The sequence below is a fragment of the Panthera tigris genome, chromosome E2, assembly GCF_018350195.1.
Source record: "Panthera tigris isolate Pti1 chromosome E2, P.tigris_Pti1_mat1.1, whole genome shotgun sequence".
Taxonomy (NCBI): domain Eukaryota; kingdom Metazoa; phylum Chordata; class Mammalia; order Carnivora; family Felidae; genus Panthera; species Panthera tigris.
The window spans coordinates 42,484,049-42,503,439 of record NC_056674.1 but is presented as its reverse complement, the minus strand read 5'-3'; the positions used below and the strand labels follow the sequence as shown (position 1 = coordinate 42,503,439).

The 19,391-nt window shown below is 48.7% G+C and overlaps 2 protein-coding genes across 5 annotated transcripts in view; one reads left to right on the top strand and one right to left on the bottom strand.

The window, feature by feature from the left end:
* The first annotated feature begins 472 nt into the window (after nt 1-472).
* Nucleotides 473-3,867, top strand: B3GNT9 (UDP-GlcNAc:betaGal beta-1,3-N-acetylglucosaminyltransferase 9). 2 transcript variants are annotated; one of them, XM_007090259.3, is made up of 2 exons: nt 473-1,033; nt 1,411-3,867. In XM_007090259.3, the coding sequence occupies exon 2, from the start codon at nt 1,437-1,439 to the stop codon at nt 2,661-2,663; it is 1,227 nt and encodes a 408-aa protein (XP_007090321.3). In that variant the 5' UTR covers nt 473-1,033; nt 1,411-1,436; the 3' UTR covers nt 2,664-3,867. The 2 variants fall into 2 exon arrangements, with proteins under 2 accessions (XP_007090321.3, XP_015396654.2); XM_015541168.2 differs by having other exon boundaries at nt 473-1,059.
* Nucleotides 3,416-19,391, bottom strand: part of PHAF1 (phagosome assembly factor 1) — a 30,633-nt gene continuing 14,657 nt past the window's right edge. For 2 of the 3 annotated variants that reach the window (XM_042968806.1, XM_042968807.1), the window contains exons 5-17: nt 16,946-16,989; nt 14,282-14,361; nt 13,913-14,007; nt 13,181-13,278; nt 12,982-13,094; nt 9,836-9,969; nt 9,286-9,369; nt 7,524-7,606; nt 7,100-7,143; nt 6,579-6,622; nt 6,369-6,427; nt 5,687-5,759; nt 3,416-4,932 (exon numbers count right to left, since the gene is read on the bottom strand). In XM_042968806.1, the coding sequence (XP_042824740.1) occupies nt 4,846-4,932; nt 5,687-5,759; nt 6,369-6,427; nt 6,579-6,622; nt 7,100-7,143; nt 7,524-7,606; nt 9,286-9,369; nt 9,836-9,969; nt 12,982-13,094; nt 13,181-13,278; nt 13,913-14,007; nt 14,282-14,361; nt 16,946-16,989 (1,038 nt within the window). In that variant the 3' untranslated portion in view covers nt 3,416-4,845. The remainder of the gene's footprint in view (nt 4,933-5,686; nt 5,760-6,368; nt 6,428-6,578; nt 6,623-7,099; nt 7,144-7,523; nt 7,607-9,285; nt 9,370-9,835; nt 9,970-12,981; nt 13,095-13,180; nt 13,279-13,912; nt 14,008-14,281; nt 14,362-16,945; nt 16,990-19,391) is intronic. The other variant, XM_042968808.1, reaches the window with a different exon arrangement.

Sequence of the window (19,391 nt, the reverse complement as noted above, 5' to 3'; positions counted from 1 at the left end):
CCCCTAGCTGAACCATCCCTGTCCGTCCAATCTGGCCTGCAGTGGCCCAGGCCTGCAGGAGGCTATGCTGATTTGGGGCACTAGGGACCAGGGGGCCCAAGAGGTGCCTCTGGGGAAACAGACTTAAGTGCTTGCTGTGAAGTTAAAGCAGAGGGGGTTGACCCCCTGTCCTGTGTCCTAGTGGATAGATGGAGAGAGGGGGCAAAGGAGGACAGAGGGAAGAGTTCCAAACTGAGTTCCAGAAGACCTGGGGCAGTGCTCTTACTTTCTGCTTATATGATGCTGGGCAAGTCACTTAACTCCCTGAAAGGCACTGTCCCCACCTAGACATGAGCAATGAAAGCTGCTACCAACGTTGTGAGAATTGAATGACCTGTCTTTGGTGTGTGTGTGTGTGTGTGTGTGTGTGCGCGCGCGTGCGCGCTGGAGGGTGGGAGTGGGGGAGCATAGAACCAGGAGTAGGGAGACAGCCACGTGTCCGGGGCCATTTATAATTTATAGGTCCTGCCTGGTAGAACCAGGGCTGCTGGTGAGCTGAGGAGAGGCTCTTCCAAGATAGTCTGGGACAGTGGCCAAGTAGATGTCTAAGACGCTGGGCCTCAGGGATTTGGGACCCGCCTGCCCCAGGCTCCTGCCAGCCAAGACCCTGTCCCACTCCGAAGAGGTGGGGGTGTGGAGATTAACCAGAAAGGCTAATGTTTCTTCCTGCCCTCACGGAAAGGCAGATTTGGGGCATTTGAGCCCACACCGAGACTAGAACCCACCTTCTCAGACCTTCCCAGAGAGTTGCCTGTGGGGATTCTTCTCAGAGATTAGTCCCCACTTGGAGACAGCACTCCCTGAGGCGCCAGGGCGGAGCTGAGCTCCAGATGTCCCGGCGCGCACAGCTGGAGGGTCACGTGGCAGCGGCCCCGGCCCCCCCTTCCTGCCAACGCTGCATTTGGCCCAGGCCCGGTTCATGGCTGCCCTTGGGACCCTGCGCTGAGCCCCGGAGCCCTGGCGTCCGGGGCCGCGCCGCTCCCAAGGGACGAGAGTGAGTGTCGGGATCCCAAGGACGTGGTGGGTAGGGAGGGGTGGAAGGGATTCGGCTACAGCGCGGGAAGGGCGGGTTGGGAATCGGGCCGAGGCTCCGAGGCTCCCGGCCTTGAGGAACCGTCCTGGGCCGGGGTTGAGGGGTGGGAATTGGCTACTAGGAGGAACTTCCAGCCCCTTCAGGGTGCCCATCCCAGTGTTGGTGGGGGTGGGGTGGGGTGCCACGGCCCGGAGAAGAAAACGCCGGAGGACGAATGGCTGGTAGCGGAGACCCTCGGCTTGTGGCCTCAGCCCCCTCCCCCTGGGGAGAGTGGGGCTGGGAGCCCCTACCAGCCGCTGGCTTTCGCGGCAGGGGCCCCTGACTGAGTTTCTCCGCAGGGGGCGGGGGCGTGAGCCACGCGGACATGAGGCGGAGGCTGCGCCTACGCGGGGACGCGTCGATCACGCTTCTCCTTGGCACCGCCCTCGGCCTCCTGCTCTACACACAGCGCGAGGGCGCGACCCCGACGACCAACGCACCCCGAGCGCAAGGGAAGGTAGAGGCAGCGCCTACTCCGGGACTCCGAGTCTTCCAGGCACGGGACGCGGACGCGGACGCAGCCCCAGCCCCAGCCCCTCTGGTCTACGAAGGGGACACACCGGAGCCGCCCACACCCACGGGACCCTTTGACTTTGGCCGCTACCTACGCGCCAAGGACCAGCGGCGCTTCCCCTTGCTCATTAATCAGCCGCACAAATGCCGAGGAGATGGCGCACCTGAAGGTGGACCCGACTTGCTCATCGCCGTCAAGTCAGTGGCGGCGGACTTCGAGCGGCGCCAGGCCGTGCGCCAGACGTGGGGTGCTGAGGGCCGTGTGCAGGGGGCGCTCGTGCGCCGCGTGTTCTTGCTGGGCGTGCCCAGGAGCACGGGCACTGACAGGACAGACGCCGAAGGGGAGGGCACGCGAACCCACTGGCCAGCCCTGCTGCGTGCCGAAAGCCGTGCATACGCGGACATCCTGCTCTGGGCTTTTGACGACACTTTCTTCAACCTAACGCTCAAGGAGATCCACTTTCTGGCCTGGGCCTCGGCCTACTGTCCCGAGGTGCGCTTCGTTTTTAAGGGCGACGCAGATGTGTTTGTGCACGTGGGAAACCTGCTGGAGTTCCTGGCGCCGCGGGACCCGGCGCAGGACCTGCTTGCGGGTGACGTGATTGTGCAGGCTCGGCCAATCCGCGCGCGGGCTAGCAAATACTACATCCCAGAGGCTGTGTATGGCTTGCCCGCCTACCCGGCCTACGCGGGTGGTGGTGGCTTTGTGCTTTCAGGGGTTACGCTGCGTCGCCTGGCCGGCGCCTGTGCACAGGTTGAGCTTTTCCCCATTGACGACGTCTTTCTGGGCATGTGTCTACAGCGCCTTCGGCTCACACCGGAACCTCACCCTGCTTTCCGCACCTTTGGCATCCCTCGTCCTTCAGCGGCGCCGCACCTGCGCACCTTTGACCCCTGCTTTTACCGAGAGCTAGTTGTAGTGCACGGGCTCTCGGCGGCCGACATCTGGCTTATGTGGCGCCTGCTGAACGGGCCCCATGGCCCAGCCTGTGCGCGTCCTTGGCCTGCTGCTGCTGGCTCTTTCCGGTGGGACTCCTAGGTAACTTCATGGCCCCAAGATCCCCTTCATTCAGACCCAGGATAATTATTGCCGTGTATGTAATTCTCTCCCGGAGGCTGAAGAGTTCAAACTCTAGCCCCATTTCACCAGGAATTGGCCTCTACGGGGCCCCAAGGAACTAAGATTGTGCTTGGCTCCTGCTGGCCTGGAACCATTCGAAAAGTAGTCCTTTGAGACAGCCAGGGCTGAGGCCATAGAGCACCAGGCTCTGCCAAACAGGGACATGTTTGGTCCTCCTACTACCAAATAGGTTTTGGGGAGCTGGGATGGGTGGTGGTAAGAGGCTCATGTAATCTGACCCTAGTCCTTGGTTTGGAGGCCCTAGAATGCTGCAGATGCAGTTTTTTGTTTTTTTTTTCCAAGGCTGGAGGAGGTGTGGGGGCCTGGCCTCGGTCCTCCAGGCAGGCATTTGGCTTCCCACCTGCGCCTCCAAATCAGATTTTCAGCCCTGGGCAGATCTTTAAATCTTCTGAGGTCTATCCTGAAGCCAACCCTTCCTGGGCCCTGGTCTGGCTGGAACACCAGGGACAGAGGCACACAGGGACAGCTGAGTGCATGGTCCCACCTAGAGTCTCCCCACTGCAGAACTTTCACCCATACAACAATGCCAGTCTCCTACTAGAGGCTATGCTGCCCCACTCAGAGGAGCCAAAGAACCTAAGATAAAGCTACCACCATAAAAGTACCCATATTCTTCAACCACCCAGTTTCTCAAAAATCAACACCCCATGTTTATTTTAGTACAAACATCCCAGCAACAGCACGTGGTAAGCCGCTGCTGAGGGCATAGGCCTTTATTGGAGGGGTATGGGCAGGGCATGAGGAAGGTTCCCCTATTCTAGGAGGATGGGAATAGTCCTGGCTGCCCCAACAGTGGGATGTAATGTGGGCTGGGGGGAGGGGGGTCCTCCGGCCAGGCCACAGTCCAAATAGGAAGACACCAGTCAGTCACAAAGTTATGGGAGCGCCACACAAGCCTGGCTGTAACCCAGGAACCACTTAGGAGCCTGGGGCAGGTCCCCTGCACATTCAATGTTAAACTCTACAGGATGAGGCTGTACATGAGTTAATTACAAAAGAGTCATATTTACAAAAATATGTACACACATTTGAAAAACTCACAAAATTGTCATCTATGTATCACAAGTTGCTAGACCAAAATATTAAAAATGGGATAAAATTATACATTTCTCTTCTCAATTCTTTTCAAAAGGATTATTTTTAAAGCACATATGCTACTTTCCTTAGTAAGACCCATGTAAAGACTGAGCAGCCCAGCTTTCCTTGAGCCCCCAGAGGCCTTGAACCATGAATGGGCCTGGCCAGGGGACACTGCCCAGGGTTGGGGCAAGAGAGCCAGCCCTCAGTGCAGAACAGAATGCTGAAACAACAAAAGGAGGAAGATGTCTTTGGCTAAAACTTTGGCATTAAATAAAAGAGGCAAACAGGATGGAAACATGCAGCCTGCCAGCCATGTTGGGGAAGAGTGGGGGCACAGGTGACCTTGAAGGCTGGCTCCAAGAGGGGTAGGAACAAGGCCTGGGCACATACCTAGATGGTAAAAAGTTGTGTTTCAACCAGTTGGGCGTGCCTACTGGGCCTGGTAGGGAGCGCGTGCAAGGAAGGAACAGGGAAGGGCAGGTGGGCCACGTTGGCCACAGCCAGCTCATCAAGTAACTAAAGTAGATGTAGTGCAAAAGTTGCAACCAAGTACTATGGACATGCTACCTGCTTGCCTTAAGGGTCACGTGGCAACAATGGGCCAAAGGCAGGACCTCATCCTCGTCCTCGGTGCCTGTGACCTCAGCCACAGAAAGAGTCCCAACTTTTCCCAATGTGTGTGGGGCAGAGGAGAAAGAACCCTGCCTCCTTATGTGTTAGTCGAGGTCTCCTGGGTCCAGGTATCAAGGCTCAGAGTTTGTGCTTCTCTTTGCAGTTGGTGTCCTCTGTTGGCACCAGCAAGCCGAGGACAGACAGAGGAATATCTGGGCCTCTCACTCCATGGCAGAGCACCCAGTCTGAGCCCCACCTCAGAACATCACAACAGCCCTTCAACACTGGTAGGGTGTCCAAGAAAACCCACAGGGTGGCACATGGAAGCCTGCTGAATAGGATGCGATGCACATCTCCACAGGGCAGAGGGGCATGGGCGGTGATGTCCTTAGGGGAGCTCCGCTGTTCTCAGGTGGGCACCAGGCCTGGGGGGGCCATACAGGGTCACCGAGGCAATATGGTTATTCTGCATGACCTGGTGTGAGTAGAGGACAAGGAATCAAAGGGAAGGAGAAGAAGGGATGTAGGCAGGGCAGGCAATCATCCATAAAAACCACCAGTGAGGCTAGTACTGGAGCTGTGACTGCAGAGAAAGGATTTGAAGCAGCTCCTGTGCACAGTGGATTGTTCCATGTACAAAACACCTGCACACAGGGGTGGGCTGATCCCTAAACGCCCCCAACTCATGTTAGAGCTCATCTCCGGCCCAGAAACTGCCTGCTCTTCATGGAATACATCAACTTCACTATACCTATTTATCCAGTCCTTCTGGAACTGCTTGGGGCCTACTGAAGTTATTTGGGTGTAGCAACCAAAAGAGAAAACAGGGACAGCCCATTCCTCTCCCAAGCCAGTGGGGCCTCTATAGACACTTACCCATAGCACATTCTTTCATATGGCATGCAAAGGTACCCAACACTCTTGTGGTGAGCCCCACTTGCCCCCTGGCGTTTCCTCTCCTACTGTATTTACATTCTCAAATATGTGGGATAGCCATCACCTCTCACCTTGTTGGATATAGATCACTGCTTTAGCCTCCATCATCCCAAATTTCCCCAACATAGTTTCTGAACCCTTACTGTTGAATGTGGGTAGGTCAGATTCTTAGCAGACAGGGTTACTGTGGAAGGATTAACTCACCCAGCAGAGCCGTTAGGCCCTCCCAAACCTTTCTCCATCACTTGCCCATCCCTGGCATGGCCACCAGCCCCTTAACCCCCAGGGCTTACCTCAAAGATCATCCGCTGAAGACCAAAGCAGAATGTGGAGCCAAATGGGTTGGTGTTGTTTGGGGAGGAGGACCTGAGGCCAGGGAAGCCAGAATTAGAGGGGCAGACAAAAGCCGAGGCCAGGCAGGGCATCCAGTCCCTTTTGGGATGGGGGCTATTGTCCACTGGTCTCTCATGGCTTTATCTGTTTCCCACAAAGGCCCTTGAGGTCCCAAGGGTGGTGACAGGTCTTATTCAAGCTCTGAATCCTACACAGTCTAGTGGTACACAGAAGGTTATTACGAAGTTAGAGTGGCGTGGCAAGAAGTTAGGAAGGAGGAGCCACATGCAGCATGGCAACTGAGTACAAAGCTGTGGGCTGCAGCCTGTGAAACTCTGATGGGAAAAAAGAGTCCAGGGAAGCCAATGAAAAGTGCTTTACTTTCTGAATAACTAGGGGTGAAAGGGTCCCTCTGGAGGTAGCTGGAGGGGGGCTATCACAGGGGGCAACCTCTCTGGTACAGGTAAACATGCAGAATAGCTGGCCCTGTTGTAATGTGCAGGGTGGGGGCAGGAAATAATGTCTGTGGCAACACTAGCAACTTCTGTCATTTCTAAGCCATAGGCATTGCTAGGCTTCCCTACCCCATCTGGGCTGTGAGGAGCAGGATGGGGTCATCAGAGACAGCAGCCTCCCGCTCACCTGTGTAGGACAACAGGCTTCTCCACAGGGTGGCCCAGGAGCTCTTGGATACTGTCCCACTGCAAAAGGGATGGGGGTGGCAAGAGCTTAGCAGAGACCTAACCCTGCCTGTGACCAGTGGCTGGCCCATAGGATGTGGGCCCCAGACTGCTGGTGGGCTCACACCCACTTCATTTTGGGGCTACATCAGGTGGGAAAATATGAGCTCACCTTGCTGTAGGTTGTGCATGTTTCTGTCTGACCATCTGCATTTTCTGAAAAGAAACATAGGGTGGGTTGGTAGCTGGCCCAGCACACCTGTGACCCCAGCCCTAGGCGGAATCCAAACCTGGCCACCCTGTGCATTGGGGTTGGAGTACAGAGGGAAGGCAGATGGGCTATTTCAGAGTTCTTGAATGGAAGAGGGTAGTGAACCAGCAGATGGACAGCAGTCACAAGACTGACCTGGAAGCACCTGGATAATCATGTATAGGAAACTCCCCGTCAGAGACAACCAATCCCCACTCATCAATCCCATGGTCAAAGGAAAAGACCTTTAGAACCTTCAGGAGACTACAGACCAGAACAATACAGCCCCAGAACAAAGAGCCCAACCCAGAGGAGCTGAGGCTAAGGGCAAAGGCTCCATAAACCCAACCATTAGCATTTCTGTTTGGATCACGGTCTCTTCTCATCATGAGAGACTAACTCTCCAAAACAGTTTCTTTACTCTGAAGATATTCACTACTTACCTTTCTTTATGGCTAGTGGGATCTTGAACTCACAGCGATGATAACTAGAGAGAGAAGTCAGATAGGTAAAGGCTGGGCCCCATGAGAGGCCTGACCCCCTGTGCATCTCAACCCTGCAACCCAGGAAAAACATAATGAATCTGTCCCCCAAAGCTCTGGCTCTGGGGTCTAAAGACCCTATCATCTTGGATAAGATACCAAGCTCTCTGAACCTATTTCCCTATTTGTAAAATGGGTACAAATGGAGAGATAAAAGGTATTGGACACTGTACCAGGAACAGAACAAACACTCAAGAAATGTTTGCTTCCCATAAAACTAAGAATTTAGGTACAAATTAGTGAGCATTCAAAGCCACAGCTCTCTTTTACTGGGAATTTTTAGTTCAAAGCTCAGTTTTGGAGGAGCAGGTACAGGTATACTCACATGTTAAAATTATAATGCCCAGGGTAATTGGTGTGTAGGACAAACTTCTTCACTTTGTGTGTATTTGCGTCAAAGAGGATATCCTGGGATAGAAAACAAGGATTTCCAAGTAGGGAAAGTTACTGAGGTTGGGAAAGGACATGTCCAACTCAGAGACGGCCACTTCATAATAGAGATGCCTCTGGACAACAGCCTTCTGCCAAACAACAGTCAAGGGAGCAGCTGAGGCAAGCAGCCTTAACTGGACATTTTCAGTAAAGGGGAGGGACCCAATCATCTGTGGGTCTCCCATTCCAAACTTGGTAGCAGCAGGCCAAGCAGGTTTGTGGGCTACAGCTGCCACTGCTTGGGAACTCAAACCTATCATGGAGATCTTGCCTAACAAGCACTCGATTAAAAACTCTTGGCTTAGGGGCGCCTGGGTGGCTCAGTTGGTTAAGCGGCCGACTTCGGCTCAGGTCATGATCTCGCGGTCCATGAGTTCGAGCCCCGCATTGGGCTCTGTGCTGACAGCTCAGAGCCTGGAGCCTGTTTCAGATTCTGTGTCTCCCTCTCTCTGACCCTCCCCGTTCATGCTCTGTCTCTCTCTGTCTCAAAAATAAATAAACGTTTAAAAAAAACAAAACAAAACAAAAACTCTTGGCTTAAAGGTCACTAAGAAGATTTAGCGACCACCTGACTTTTCAGAGGCTCAAGGCATCTAATTACTCTGAATGCCATGACCGCAAGACCCTTCTGGCTTCCATTAGGCCCTCTCTGTGAGAATCAGTGACCCTGGGAAATGAAAATCCAGCCTCTGACCAGGACTCAGACTTGGAGTTGATGCTGCCTATCGAACACTCTCTCCTATTCACCACACCCTTCCCAGTTTCACACTCTGACAGCTGTTCAGGCCTGTGACCCCAGATTTCCCTCTGATTCCATTCCTACATTAAGTCCTATTAGGGCTGGGCCATTTGTTCCATCTTTCTTGTCACTTATCATCACTGGTCCTTGACCTCAAGAGGTTCAGTTTACAAAGCACCATTCCCTCTGCCACTGTCCTACCTCAAGAGTTTATGAGCCTGCTGCCGTGCCCCTACTACCCCTGGCTCCTTTGGTCTTTATCCACATAGGCAGACCCAGTATCTCCTCTCTCCCTCTCCAGAATCTACCCTTTCTTTGCTGTTTCAGGAACTCAGGCCCTAGAAGGCTCAAAGGTTAGAAGAATCAAGGTCCAGGCCAACCCTGCCCTAAGAGATGTATCCTGCTAGGGCAGGGTTTACACAACTTCTCTCACACACATCCCATCTACTAGCAGGACTGTCAGCACTGACAGTGGCCACAAGCTCTGTTCAGCATCCTACATCCAGAACACAGGGCCACAGCAATGCCTCTGGGGTGATCCCCTGCAAATACATAAGCACACCCCTACTTTTTAGTCTCCCTATTTTGTGACCCCAGAAGAGGGTCCTGTGTTCTACAAACAGGCAGATCCCAAAATAGGTTAATTGGGATGACTCCCACAGCTGCCACCTGTGCAGCACGCTTCCCTCAATAAAGAAGCCAAGACATACCAGGGAACCTGTGTTTCTAAGCAATCTTGGTGGCAGAGAAGGCCCACTTTGGGGTACCAATGCAAGGCAGCACTGGGCAAAGCCAGCTGGGGCTAGTTTTCCTGCTGCCAGGCATGGTTACGAGCTCCCGTGTACACAAAGGTATGCCCAGGTGCATGGTCCACCACCACAGAAATCCAACATTTCTCTCAGGAATCAGAACTTACCACTCCAAGAGTGAAGTAGTTAAAAAAGTAGTCATTGCACTTGGATGGAACTTGTTTATGAGGGGAAGGAGAATGAATTTTCATCTGTTAGGAAAAAAATAAAATAAAATCCAACCCCTTAATACAGTTCTTGGATTAACTGAAAGTCTACAAATTGTGCTTTGTGTGTAACATTAAGCTATCAGGTGAGCAAGAGTGTCAGAGTACCTGCTGCTAGTGCTGAATAACACTGAGCTTTGGTTGACTACAGACTAAGCCCTGGTGTCCAAGAAAAGGCAGGACAATCTGATCAACAGGATCAGACAAGAGCTTTCAATTTAATTCTTTGTCAACTGTAATAGAACAGGTACTATGGAAAAATAACAATTTATATTTACTTGATATTAACTTAATATTGATTAAAAAAGAAAAGTGGAGCTGGCTCAGTCAGTAGGTAGAGCATGTGACTCTTGACATTGGGGTTGCAAGTTAGAGCCCCATGTTGGGAGTAGTGTGTACTTAAAAAAAGAGAGAGACTGCCTTTTTGACTTTATAAACACATTTCCCCTACCTTGTCTTCTGACTTATAGAAGACCTTGTGTGGAGAGCCAAGCATGCTAAGAACATCTTGGCAGGAATCACCAAAATACACTGAACGTTCAAATACCCGCATCTTGGCATCTGCTAATAGGCCAGGTCCACAACCTGCAGAGGAGAAGGGGGAGGTGGTCAGGTTCCCAGCCAGGGCCTGAGATGCTGCAGCCTAAGGCCCAGGGGCTCCCAGAGAGGCCACTTGCTGCATGCTGCATTATTAGCTCTGGCTGAGGGGCAAGACTGCATATAAGGGGAAATACCAAGTCATACAGCTTGTGATGTTATGAGAGATCACCATCTACTTGAAATAATCCCAGAGACTCATTCAATCCAACAAAAGTGATGTGGAGCTCTGGAAACTTTATTCAGTCACCAAATATTTACTTATTAACTACGATGGGATAGACACTTTGTTAGATATTGAGGAAACATGCTGGGCAAAACAAGTGCAGTCTCTGTCCTTATTGGAGCTTATGGTGTGAAGATCCCAATCCCACACCACACAACTGTGGTACAATAAACAGCAGCATAGGTGCTATGGAAGTATAGAATGAGGTTCTATCTCTTGCCATTTTCTAGGTCCTGACAAGATACAAGAATTTATGTTAAGAGGGGCTTCTCAATGGTAACCTCCAACCAGAGACTGGACCTAAAGAAAAAAAGCACTCTATAAAAAAGCCAAGAGTGAAACATCCATTAACTCATCCCTAATTCTACAAACACTGATAGACCCACTAACACTCAAAAACGAAAACCAGAGAAGTGGGAGGATAAGAAAACCCGATTTGCCATGAGTTTCTTCTTTGGGAAGAATCTTTAAACCCTGACTCTAATACATTTCAGAAACAGTTCCAGTTAAACACACACATAGCAGCAGCTGTGGAATAGCAACAGACACTCCTAACAGGAAGATTTTCCCCATTCTGTGGATGGAAAGACAAAGTATTTTCTGTCTCCTCCACCGGGGGGGGAAAAAAAAAGGTGGGGGAGGTACCTGGGTGGCTCAGTTGGTTAAGCTTCTGACTTTTGATCTTGGCTCAGGTTATGATTTCCCTGTTCATGGGACTGAGCCCTGTGTTGGGCTTGGTGCTGACATCACAGAGCCTGCTTGGGATTCTCTCCCTCTCTGCCCCTACCCTGCTCATGTTCTTTTTCTCAAAATAAACAAACTTTTTTTTTTCTTTTGTAAAAGGCAAGAACCTGAGGAAGACTGAATTTCCTGGTCCATGATAACCACCATCACCTTACTCTGCACAGAACTTTATAATTGACAAGGCTCTTTATAATAATCCATTTGTTATATGGGGAAGACTTCAGGAATCCACAATCTGAAATAAGTTGGTACCGAGTTCTTCAACTAATCCAAGAATCTTCAGTCACAGCACATATACAATGAGTGGCAAATAAGGTTGTGTTTAAATTAACTAGGTCCAGGGGCGCCTGGGTGGCTCAGTCGGTTAAGTGGCCGACTTCGGCTCAGGTCATGATCTCACGGTTTGTGAGTTCGAGCCCCGCATCAGGCTCTGTGCTGACAGCTCAGAGCCTGGAGCCTGTTTCGGATTCTGTGTCTCCCTCTCTCTGACCCTCCCCCGTTCATGCTCTGTCTCTCTCTGTCTCAAAAATAAATAAACGTTAAAAAAAAATCATTACAAAAAATAAATAAATAAATTAACTAGGTCCTGGGAAAACCATAGTCAACATTAACCTCGGTCTATATATCTTGCAGTTTTGGCAATCCTGGCTGACCACCAAAAGTCCTATACTGTAAGCCCAAAGTCCCCAGGTACACTTGTGAATATGCAGATGGGGCTACTAGGAAGGCACTCTTCACAGGTGGGTCTTCTCTCTCGTCTCACTCTACCTGAAGCCTACCCAGGTAAAAGCACCCTTATTTTTAGGAGCCTATTTTAGCTTCTGATTCCCTGGAGTGAATCTTCCTATAAATTATTGTGAGGACCAAGATAGATGGAACTGTCTTCTTATCTTAAAAACATCACTGTAGCTGCACTCCACAGGAAACATGTGAGAAATGGGTTGGCTGAGACAAGTTACGCTTGCCAAAGGAAACTCTCAACGAGTACTAGATTGGACAGTAACTTGGGTGAGTCCCTGACTTAAAGTGTCTCCCCAACTCATCCGGCAAGCAGTGAGATGTGACTGCTGGGAGTGTGCTATACAAGGTGGAAGTCAGAACTGGAGAGTCCCCGCTCCCAACAGACTCCTCCTGCTGTCACTTGGGATAACTGTGCCATCCTTGACTACCTCAGTGTTTCAAGGAGTGATCCTTCTGACAAGAAAGACCCTAGATTGACCTTGTTGCTACAGCTCAATTCTCTCAAACAGTATAGCTCAAGTGTAACATTAGTTTTCTGCTTGGCTAGAAAACCACACTTTTAGAAATTTCTAACCTGGAGGTGGGGAACTATCTAACTGCTCAGGGGAGTGACTTCAGAGTTCATACACCAGATTCTTCATAGTTAAGAACTAGTGCCTTAGAAACGAATGCAAGACCCCAATTTATGAACAAACACTGGCTAGGCGTAGCCCCTATGCTGGCACCCAGGCCAAAGGCACGGAGGCAAACTCGACATAGGAGATCCCCATACTACTAATACGAAGCATGACCCAAGGTCCAAAGTAGCTGAGATTGGCCATGCCACACAAGGAAATCACAAATGAGACATGGATCCTAGAGAGACCAGCCATTGAAGACAGCAGCTCTTTTTTTGTTCATAGTCAGCAAAACTCTCAGTGGATGTGGCCAAACCAGAATTCAAGAAGTCCCTTCTGCCAGCCTCCTGAGAACTGGGCATAAGGGGTAGAAAAGGGCAGAACACTCCAATATCGAAGCTCATAACATGCATCTCTAGTAAACAGCCTGGGAACAACTGAAAATCCACATAAGCACACAGAAGGCTATATACATGCTAGGAGAAGCAATGCTACTGTTACTTATTAAGATTTACTAATGACAAAACTGTGTCTTGTCCTTTTTCATTAAATTTAAATGAAAGCTTTAACCATAAGCATCTACATTATCTTGTACCAACTACCTCTAAGCATGTGGGATTTTAGACCGTCTCAACATGAATATAATCCACCACCCCAAGGCCAGTAACTGACCTGCAGCAAGTAGCCGAAGTCGTAAACCTGAGGGTCCAGTTCCATCTCGAAGAACATCTACACTCTCAGCATACACATTGCCAAGGAAACAGCTCAGGGGCATCACGGGAGCCCTGGAGGCAGGCACAAAATGAGCAGAGGCTTCACCCTCCCTCCCAGGGAGTCCATGGCCCATGAAACTTGTGCTCCCCAAACGCACTTGGTATCCTGTAGGCTGTTTCCACTGTAGATGTACATTCGTTTCACAGTTGCTCCGTGGGGTATCTGGAGAGAAGCTAGACCATGGGCAAAATTGGGCTGCAAACACAGGACAAAAGTTTTACTGAGAGCCCACTGCAGGCCATATGGCCCAGGCTCTGGCATTTCTCCAGCACTCATGGTCTTGAAGAACTGGCCAGGTCAAACCTAAACAACAGTTAAACCTGGCTCCAGATCAATAAACTCACCCCATCCATTCAAGTTCATCTTTCATTTTACTCAGTTTTTCTTTCCTCCATCAAGAAAAACATGCAGGAATGGTTCCTTTAACAAAATGTAAGCCTTACAAACATCTATCATTTCACGACCCTAAGGACGTTGCTACCTAAGGATGAATGAAACATTTTGCTAAAAGCAATAAATAACTGAAAATCCAGAATGAATTATCTCAAACTCTAGGTTACTGAAAAAAACACAGTGATTTAGTTTTAAAGCAAGGCAAACTGGATTTATCTCTGACAATCCTCACTCTGCAGTGGGAAGTGCCCTCCCCCTGGGAATGCTGGCTCAGGCTTTGTTCTTGCTATCAGTCCTATCCATGTTGGCCCCTAAAGACCTCAGAGATGAGGAAACCAAAAAAGGGTACCTATCCAACCTCCCCAGTGGCACTGTCTGCTGGGCCCATATCACCTGGGTACTGGGTGACAAATACCGTGGGAAGGGAAGGGCTAACCTCGTACTTGGGAGCCTCAGTCCACGAGTCTAACTGAAAAGAGAAAGACAGTCCTCTGAAGTTGAGGTGGAAGAGCTGCTCAGCGGAGTTGTACACTGTAAGAGTGGGGAGGAGAAAATGACATGGTTGAATGGTACCAGAGATGAGAACACACACTAGCCTGGTAACACCTTCCTTGTGCCTGATTCTTGAACTGACTTACTAGGGTGAAAACAAGAGGGAGAAGCTTTCCCTCACACCCAAGTATCAACCCACAAATTCTACCAGAACCTGGCTTCCTGTAGGAAGGGGCACTAGGGCTGGGATGGTGCCACTTGCCAGGCTTATCATTATAGGCTGTGACAGAGGAAACAGATAGACTTGGCTTACCTCCAGGATGGGTCGCACCAAAAGACTGGTCAATCTGCTCAATGGTGGGAGCTATGGCCTGAGAGTTAAAATGCACTCCACTGAAAAACAAAGATGCTTTTCAGATCACTGAAGATGGTGGCTGGAAGAGTTATTCTTAAAACACAGGCAGGTGAGCCTACAAGTATGTCAAAACACAAGTTTAATTAAAGAACTTTTTTTTTTTAATGTTTATTTTTGAGACAGAGAGAGACAGAGCATGAATGGGGGAGGGTCAGAGAGAGACGGAGACACAGAATCCAAAACAGGCACAGGCTCCAGGCTCTGAGCTGTCAGCACAGAGCCCGACGCGGGGCTCGAACCCAAAGACCACGAGATCACGACCTGAGCCGAGGTCGGACGCTCAACCGACTGAGCCACCCAGGCACCCCTAATTAAAGAACTTTTAAGTGAAGGATAATTAATGGGGTCAGAATAAATCAAGTCTCCTGAGACTGACATACTGAATTGATCCTCTAGTGCCTCCCAAGACACGTGTGGTCACCAGGCACAATTTAGAAGGAAATAAATTCAGTCTCAGCCCTATGGCATTTGGACTTGGATAAAGAAGGGCCCCAGGAATAGAGAGTGTGAATGTGTTTTCCCAGGATGCCTATTAGCAGTTTGGCTTGAAAAGGAACTTTCTTAAAAAGGGATGAACATCTTAAGAGAATAGTGTATAACCAAACAAAGCAGCTTGCTTTCTTACTAGGCAGAAGAACCAGCCAGCACCCATGGACTAGGTGAACAGGTAGGTTGGGGGTGAGGGGCAGATCCCATGCAAAGAGGAAAAACCCAAGGGGCAGGGGCTTGGGAATGAAGAGCAACACATGATTTCAGATGATGAGCATGTAAGGAGAATGCTTAAAGGTTAATTTAAAAATTAGTATAATTCATGGAACACCTCTTTTTTTAACCAGGCATGGTGACAAGTGCTTTGCCAGCAGTATCTCATGTCATCTTCCTAACCTAGTAGCCACGTACTGGCTTCATTTCTCTGATGGAAAAACAAGCCTAGAGAGGTTAAGTGACTTGCCCAAGGTCACAGAGGTAACAGAATGATGAACACAGGGCAGTCTAACCCAGGACCTCATGATTTTACCCACCACTAATTCTTGTTATTTATTTAATTTTACCTACCACCTTAAAAAAAAAAGTATGAGGTGGTATCTCATTGTAGTTTTTTTTTTTTTAATATAATTTATTGTCAAATTGGCTTACATACAACACCCAGGGCTCATCCCAACAAGTGCCCTCCTCAATGCCTATCATCCATTTCCCCCTCTCCCCAACCCCCACATCCACCCTCAGTTTGTTCTCTGTATTTGAGAGTCTCTTGTGGTTTGCCTCCCTCCCTCTGTTTGTAACTATTTTTTCCCCCTTCCTTTCTCCCATGGACTTCTGTTAACTTTCTCAAGATCCACATAGGAGTGAAAACATATGATATCTGTTCTTCTCTAACTGACTTATTTCACTCAGCATAATCCCCTCCAGTTCCATCCACGTTACTACAAATGGCATGATTTCATTCTTTCTCATTGCCAAGTAGTATTCATTGTATATATAAACGACATCTCCTTTATCCAGTCATCAGTCAATGGACATTTAGGCTCTTTCCATAATTTGGCTATTGTTGAAAGCACTGCTATAAACATTGGGGTACATATGCCCCTATGCATCAGCACTCCTGTATCCCTTGGGTAAATTCCTAGTAGTGCTATTGTTGGGTCATAGGTACCTACCACTAACTCTTAAGAGGGAAAAGACAAAGAAAGGCTCCAACAAAACTAAAAGACAAAAAGAAATCTGCAAGGGGCCAGTACTATTACACATTTGCTTTATCCACTTCTCTATTGGCAAATGCTGCTCGAGCCAGCCCCAGGAATTGGACCCTTTCACGCCCTCACAAAGGGAAAGGGAAGCCAGTTAAGGAAGCTTACTAAACGGAGTATTCTAGATGGTAGCACAGCACCTTGCCATAAAGGGTGCTCAAATATTAGTTCATGATATAGGCCACCCCCATTTTCATTCTAAGAAGTAGATTTTGGGGCGCCTGGGTGGCTCAGTCGGTTGGGCATCCGGCTTCGGCTCAGGTCATGATCTTGTGGTAACGAGTTCAAGTCCTGCGTCAGGCTCTGTGCTGACCGCCTGGAGCCTGTTTCAGATTCTGTGTCTCCCTCTCTCTGACCCTCCCCCCGTTCATGCTCTGTTTCTCTCTGTCTGAAAAATAAATAAACATTAAAAAAAAAAAAAAACTTTTAAAAAAGAAGTAGATTTTGGCCCCCAAATAGAGGTCCCTTTGGCATTCCCTTTAGCATAGAGGCTTTGGGGTCAGACCTATTTGGGGAGGGCAGCTATGACCCAGAAGACAGTCACGTCACCACCCCTAAGCTGAGGTCCTGCTTTGCTGTAAGGATTAAATGAACTGACATATATGAGAAGTGTTTTACACAGAGCATGTTCTTAACAACACTTCCTTCTCTTCCTTGGGAAGCTAAGTAGGTTTGGAGGCTGCCTGAGGAAATCATGGTACCAGGTTGTAATCCTGGAACTGCTAGGAATGGGAATTCTTTATTAACTTAATGAGGGTAATAAAGTCCATTTGTACCAATCCTGTGACATAGAGCAACAGGGGAGAAAACTTACCAATATTTTAACTTTACTTTAGTCAAGTCATATACTTCAATCACCTAAAAGAAAAAAAAATCAAATTTTAAGCATTGGTAATGCTCTGCAGTTGAAAGAGATGGATTAAAAAGACATTTATAGGGGTGCCTGAGAGGCTCAGTCAGTTGAGTGTCCGACTCTGGATTTTGGCTCAGGTCACAATCCTGGGGTCGTGGGACTGAGTCCCTCATTGGGCTCTGTGCTCGATGTGGAGCCTACTTGAGATTCACTCTCTCTATCCTCCTCTGCCCCTCTCCCCAACTCATGTACGGTATCTCTAAAATAAAATTAAAAAAAAAAAAAAAAAAAAAAGAGAAAGAAAAGAAAAGACACTTATAGTGGGGCACCTGGCTGGCTCAGTTGATAGAATACACAACTCTTGACCTCAGGGTTGTGAGCTCTAGCTACTCATTGGGTGTAAAGATTACTTAAAAATAAAATCTTAATAAAAAAGACATTTATAGAATAGTGAAGAAAAAAAATCTATCACTAGCCAAAATTCTCCTGAAGCACTGCATATTACATTTTATTCTCATTTTAAATCTGAAGGAAAAACTGATACCACACACACACCATAACCTCTCCTTTCCCTTCATCCAGATTGTTGAACAGATGCCCATGGAGGCTGTGGGTCAAAGATCCTTTATCTAATCTACTGCTGGGTCATATAGAAGACTGTACATACAGAACAGTGGAAACCTCCACAGAAACAAATTCACATAGTATAAAGGTTAAAACTATGGACAAAACCTTGGATACTGAGCCCCCTTCCTGCTATTGCACACTTTGCTGCATTAAAAAGACCCCAGACCCAGTCACTTTCAAAATCAGCTTTAAAATACTGTGGTTTACAAAACAAAAAAGATGGGGGGAGGTCTATCCTGCTAGAAAACAAGTCATATTAGTTTAGGACAAGTGTGACAATATTCAAATATGTATACATATCTCTATTGAAGGGTACCTGGAGAACATCAGTGCCCTTGTGTAGTTTCAAGGGGTTCAGCCTTTAATTAAATGCCAAGAACTCAGGGCAAAGACAAAGGTATTGCTAAAACACTCAGCTACTAGTGGTGCCAAATAATGAGCACTATGAAGTCTTCTACGCAAGAAACATGGCTGGCCAAGGCCTGAAGAACCAGCTACTACCCTCCAGTTAGGAGTTCTGGCCCTTACTGTAGAGGAATAAGCAGAGCTGGTTCAGTGTCTGTTTGCCCTGACAATATGGGCCTCATCCTAGAAGGAGCTGTGGGGCCCTGCATGCAGAAGCATCTGGAACTACCAAAGAAAATGAGACATATTAGTTTACTCTTGGCCAGACCTTATCTCTAACTTTGTTTAGTGGTCATAACACTGAACCACAAGTTGGGCACCTCTGAATTATAATGCAGCTCTTCTAATCCTACTTGCTAAGAGTAACTCCCTCTGCTGGGCAGACACAGCACTTCAATCAGCTCTTTCCTATACTATTTGTGTATGCCATTCACCAGTACCACACTAAGTTAAGCCCTTTTTAAGGTCTGGCTCATTAGTTTGCACAGGAAAGGTACTCAAAACATCAGACAAGTCTGACTGTTACGAAGTCAGCTAAGGGCAATGTGAAACTAGAAAACATGAAAGGAGGTACCAAGAGAGGTCATTAAAGGAAGAACAGGGGAACAGCTGTGATTCATAATAAGATACTCAGTGTCCCTTCAGAAAGCTCCGGCATGGCAGTATATCATGCCAAACTGGTATATCATTTCACCAAGGCCAGGGCCCCATGCTGGTAGACAGCCTCACCCTTTAGCCAGAAGCCTTGCTTGTATAGCAGGAACAGGCACTCTGCCTCCCTTATTGCCACCCCTACAGCTGGCCAATGACCACCCAAGGGCTTCCCACCACTCACCCTGTGGCGGTGGGCCTCCAGGATGTTCCTTCTGTGTCGCTGTCACCCACCTGCCAATAACCCCGACCAACATTTATGGGTGTTTCAACCCTGCCTGCCTAATGGGAAAACAATGGACCAGAGTTAACCACAGGGCATATGTAGGATGGCACTTGTGGCAAGAGACCCAGAGTACCAACCATCTTGGAGTCCTTCATGTCACCAGGATAATCAACAAGCAGATCTGGCCCATGGAGCTTGCTGGGCCACAGGGACAAGCAGCTGGGGAAGTCTGAACTTCATGATTTACCACCCACTGGGCTGGAAAAGACCTTGATTTCCCCAGAGGAGAAGCCATGGCAGCAGCCAAGATAGGAAAGGAAAAGACAGGTAGCTGTGAAGGTTGAAATTTGTGAAGCCTCATTCTGTAGGGCTTTCTCATAGGCAGGGAGTGAGGGGATGAGGAAACTGCAGGAGACAGCATCAGGGAAAAGTGGATTCTTTTTATTTTTTTATGTTTCTTTATTTATTTTGAGAGAGAGTGCACAAGGAGGAGAGGGC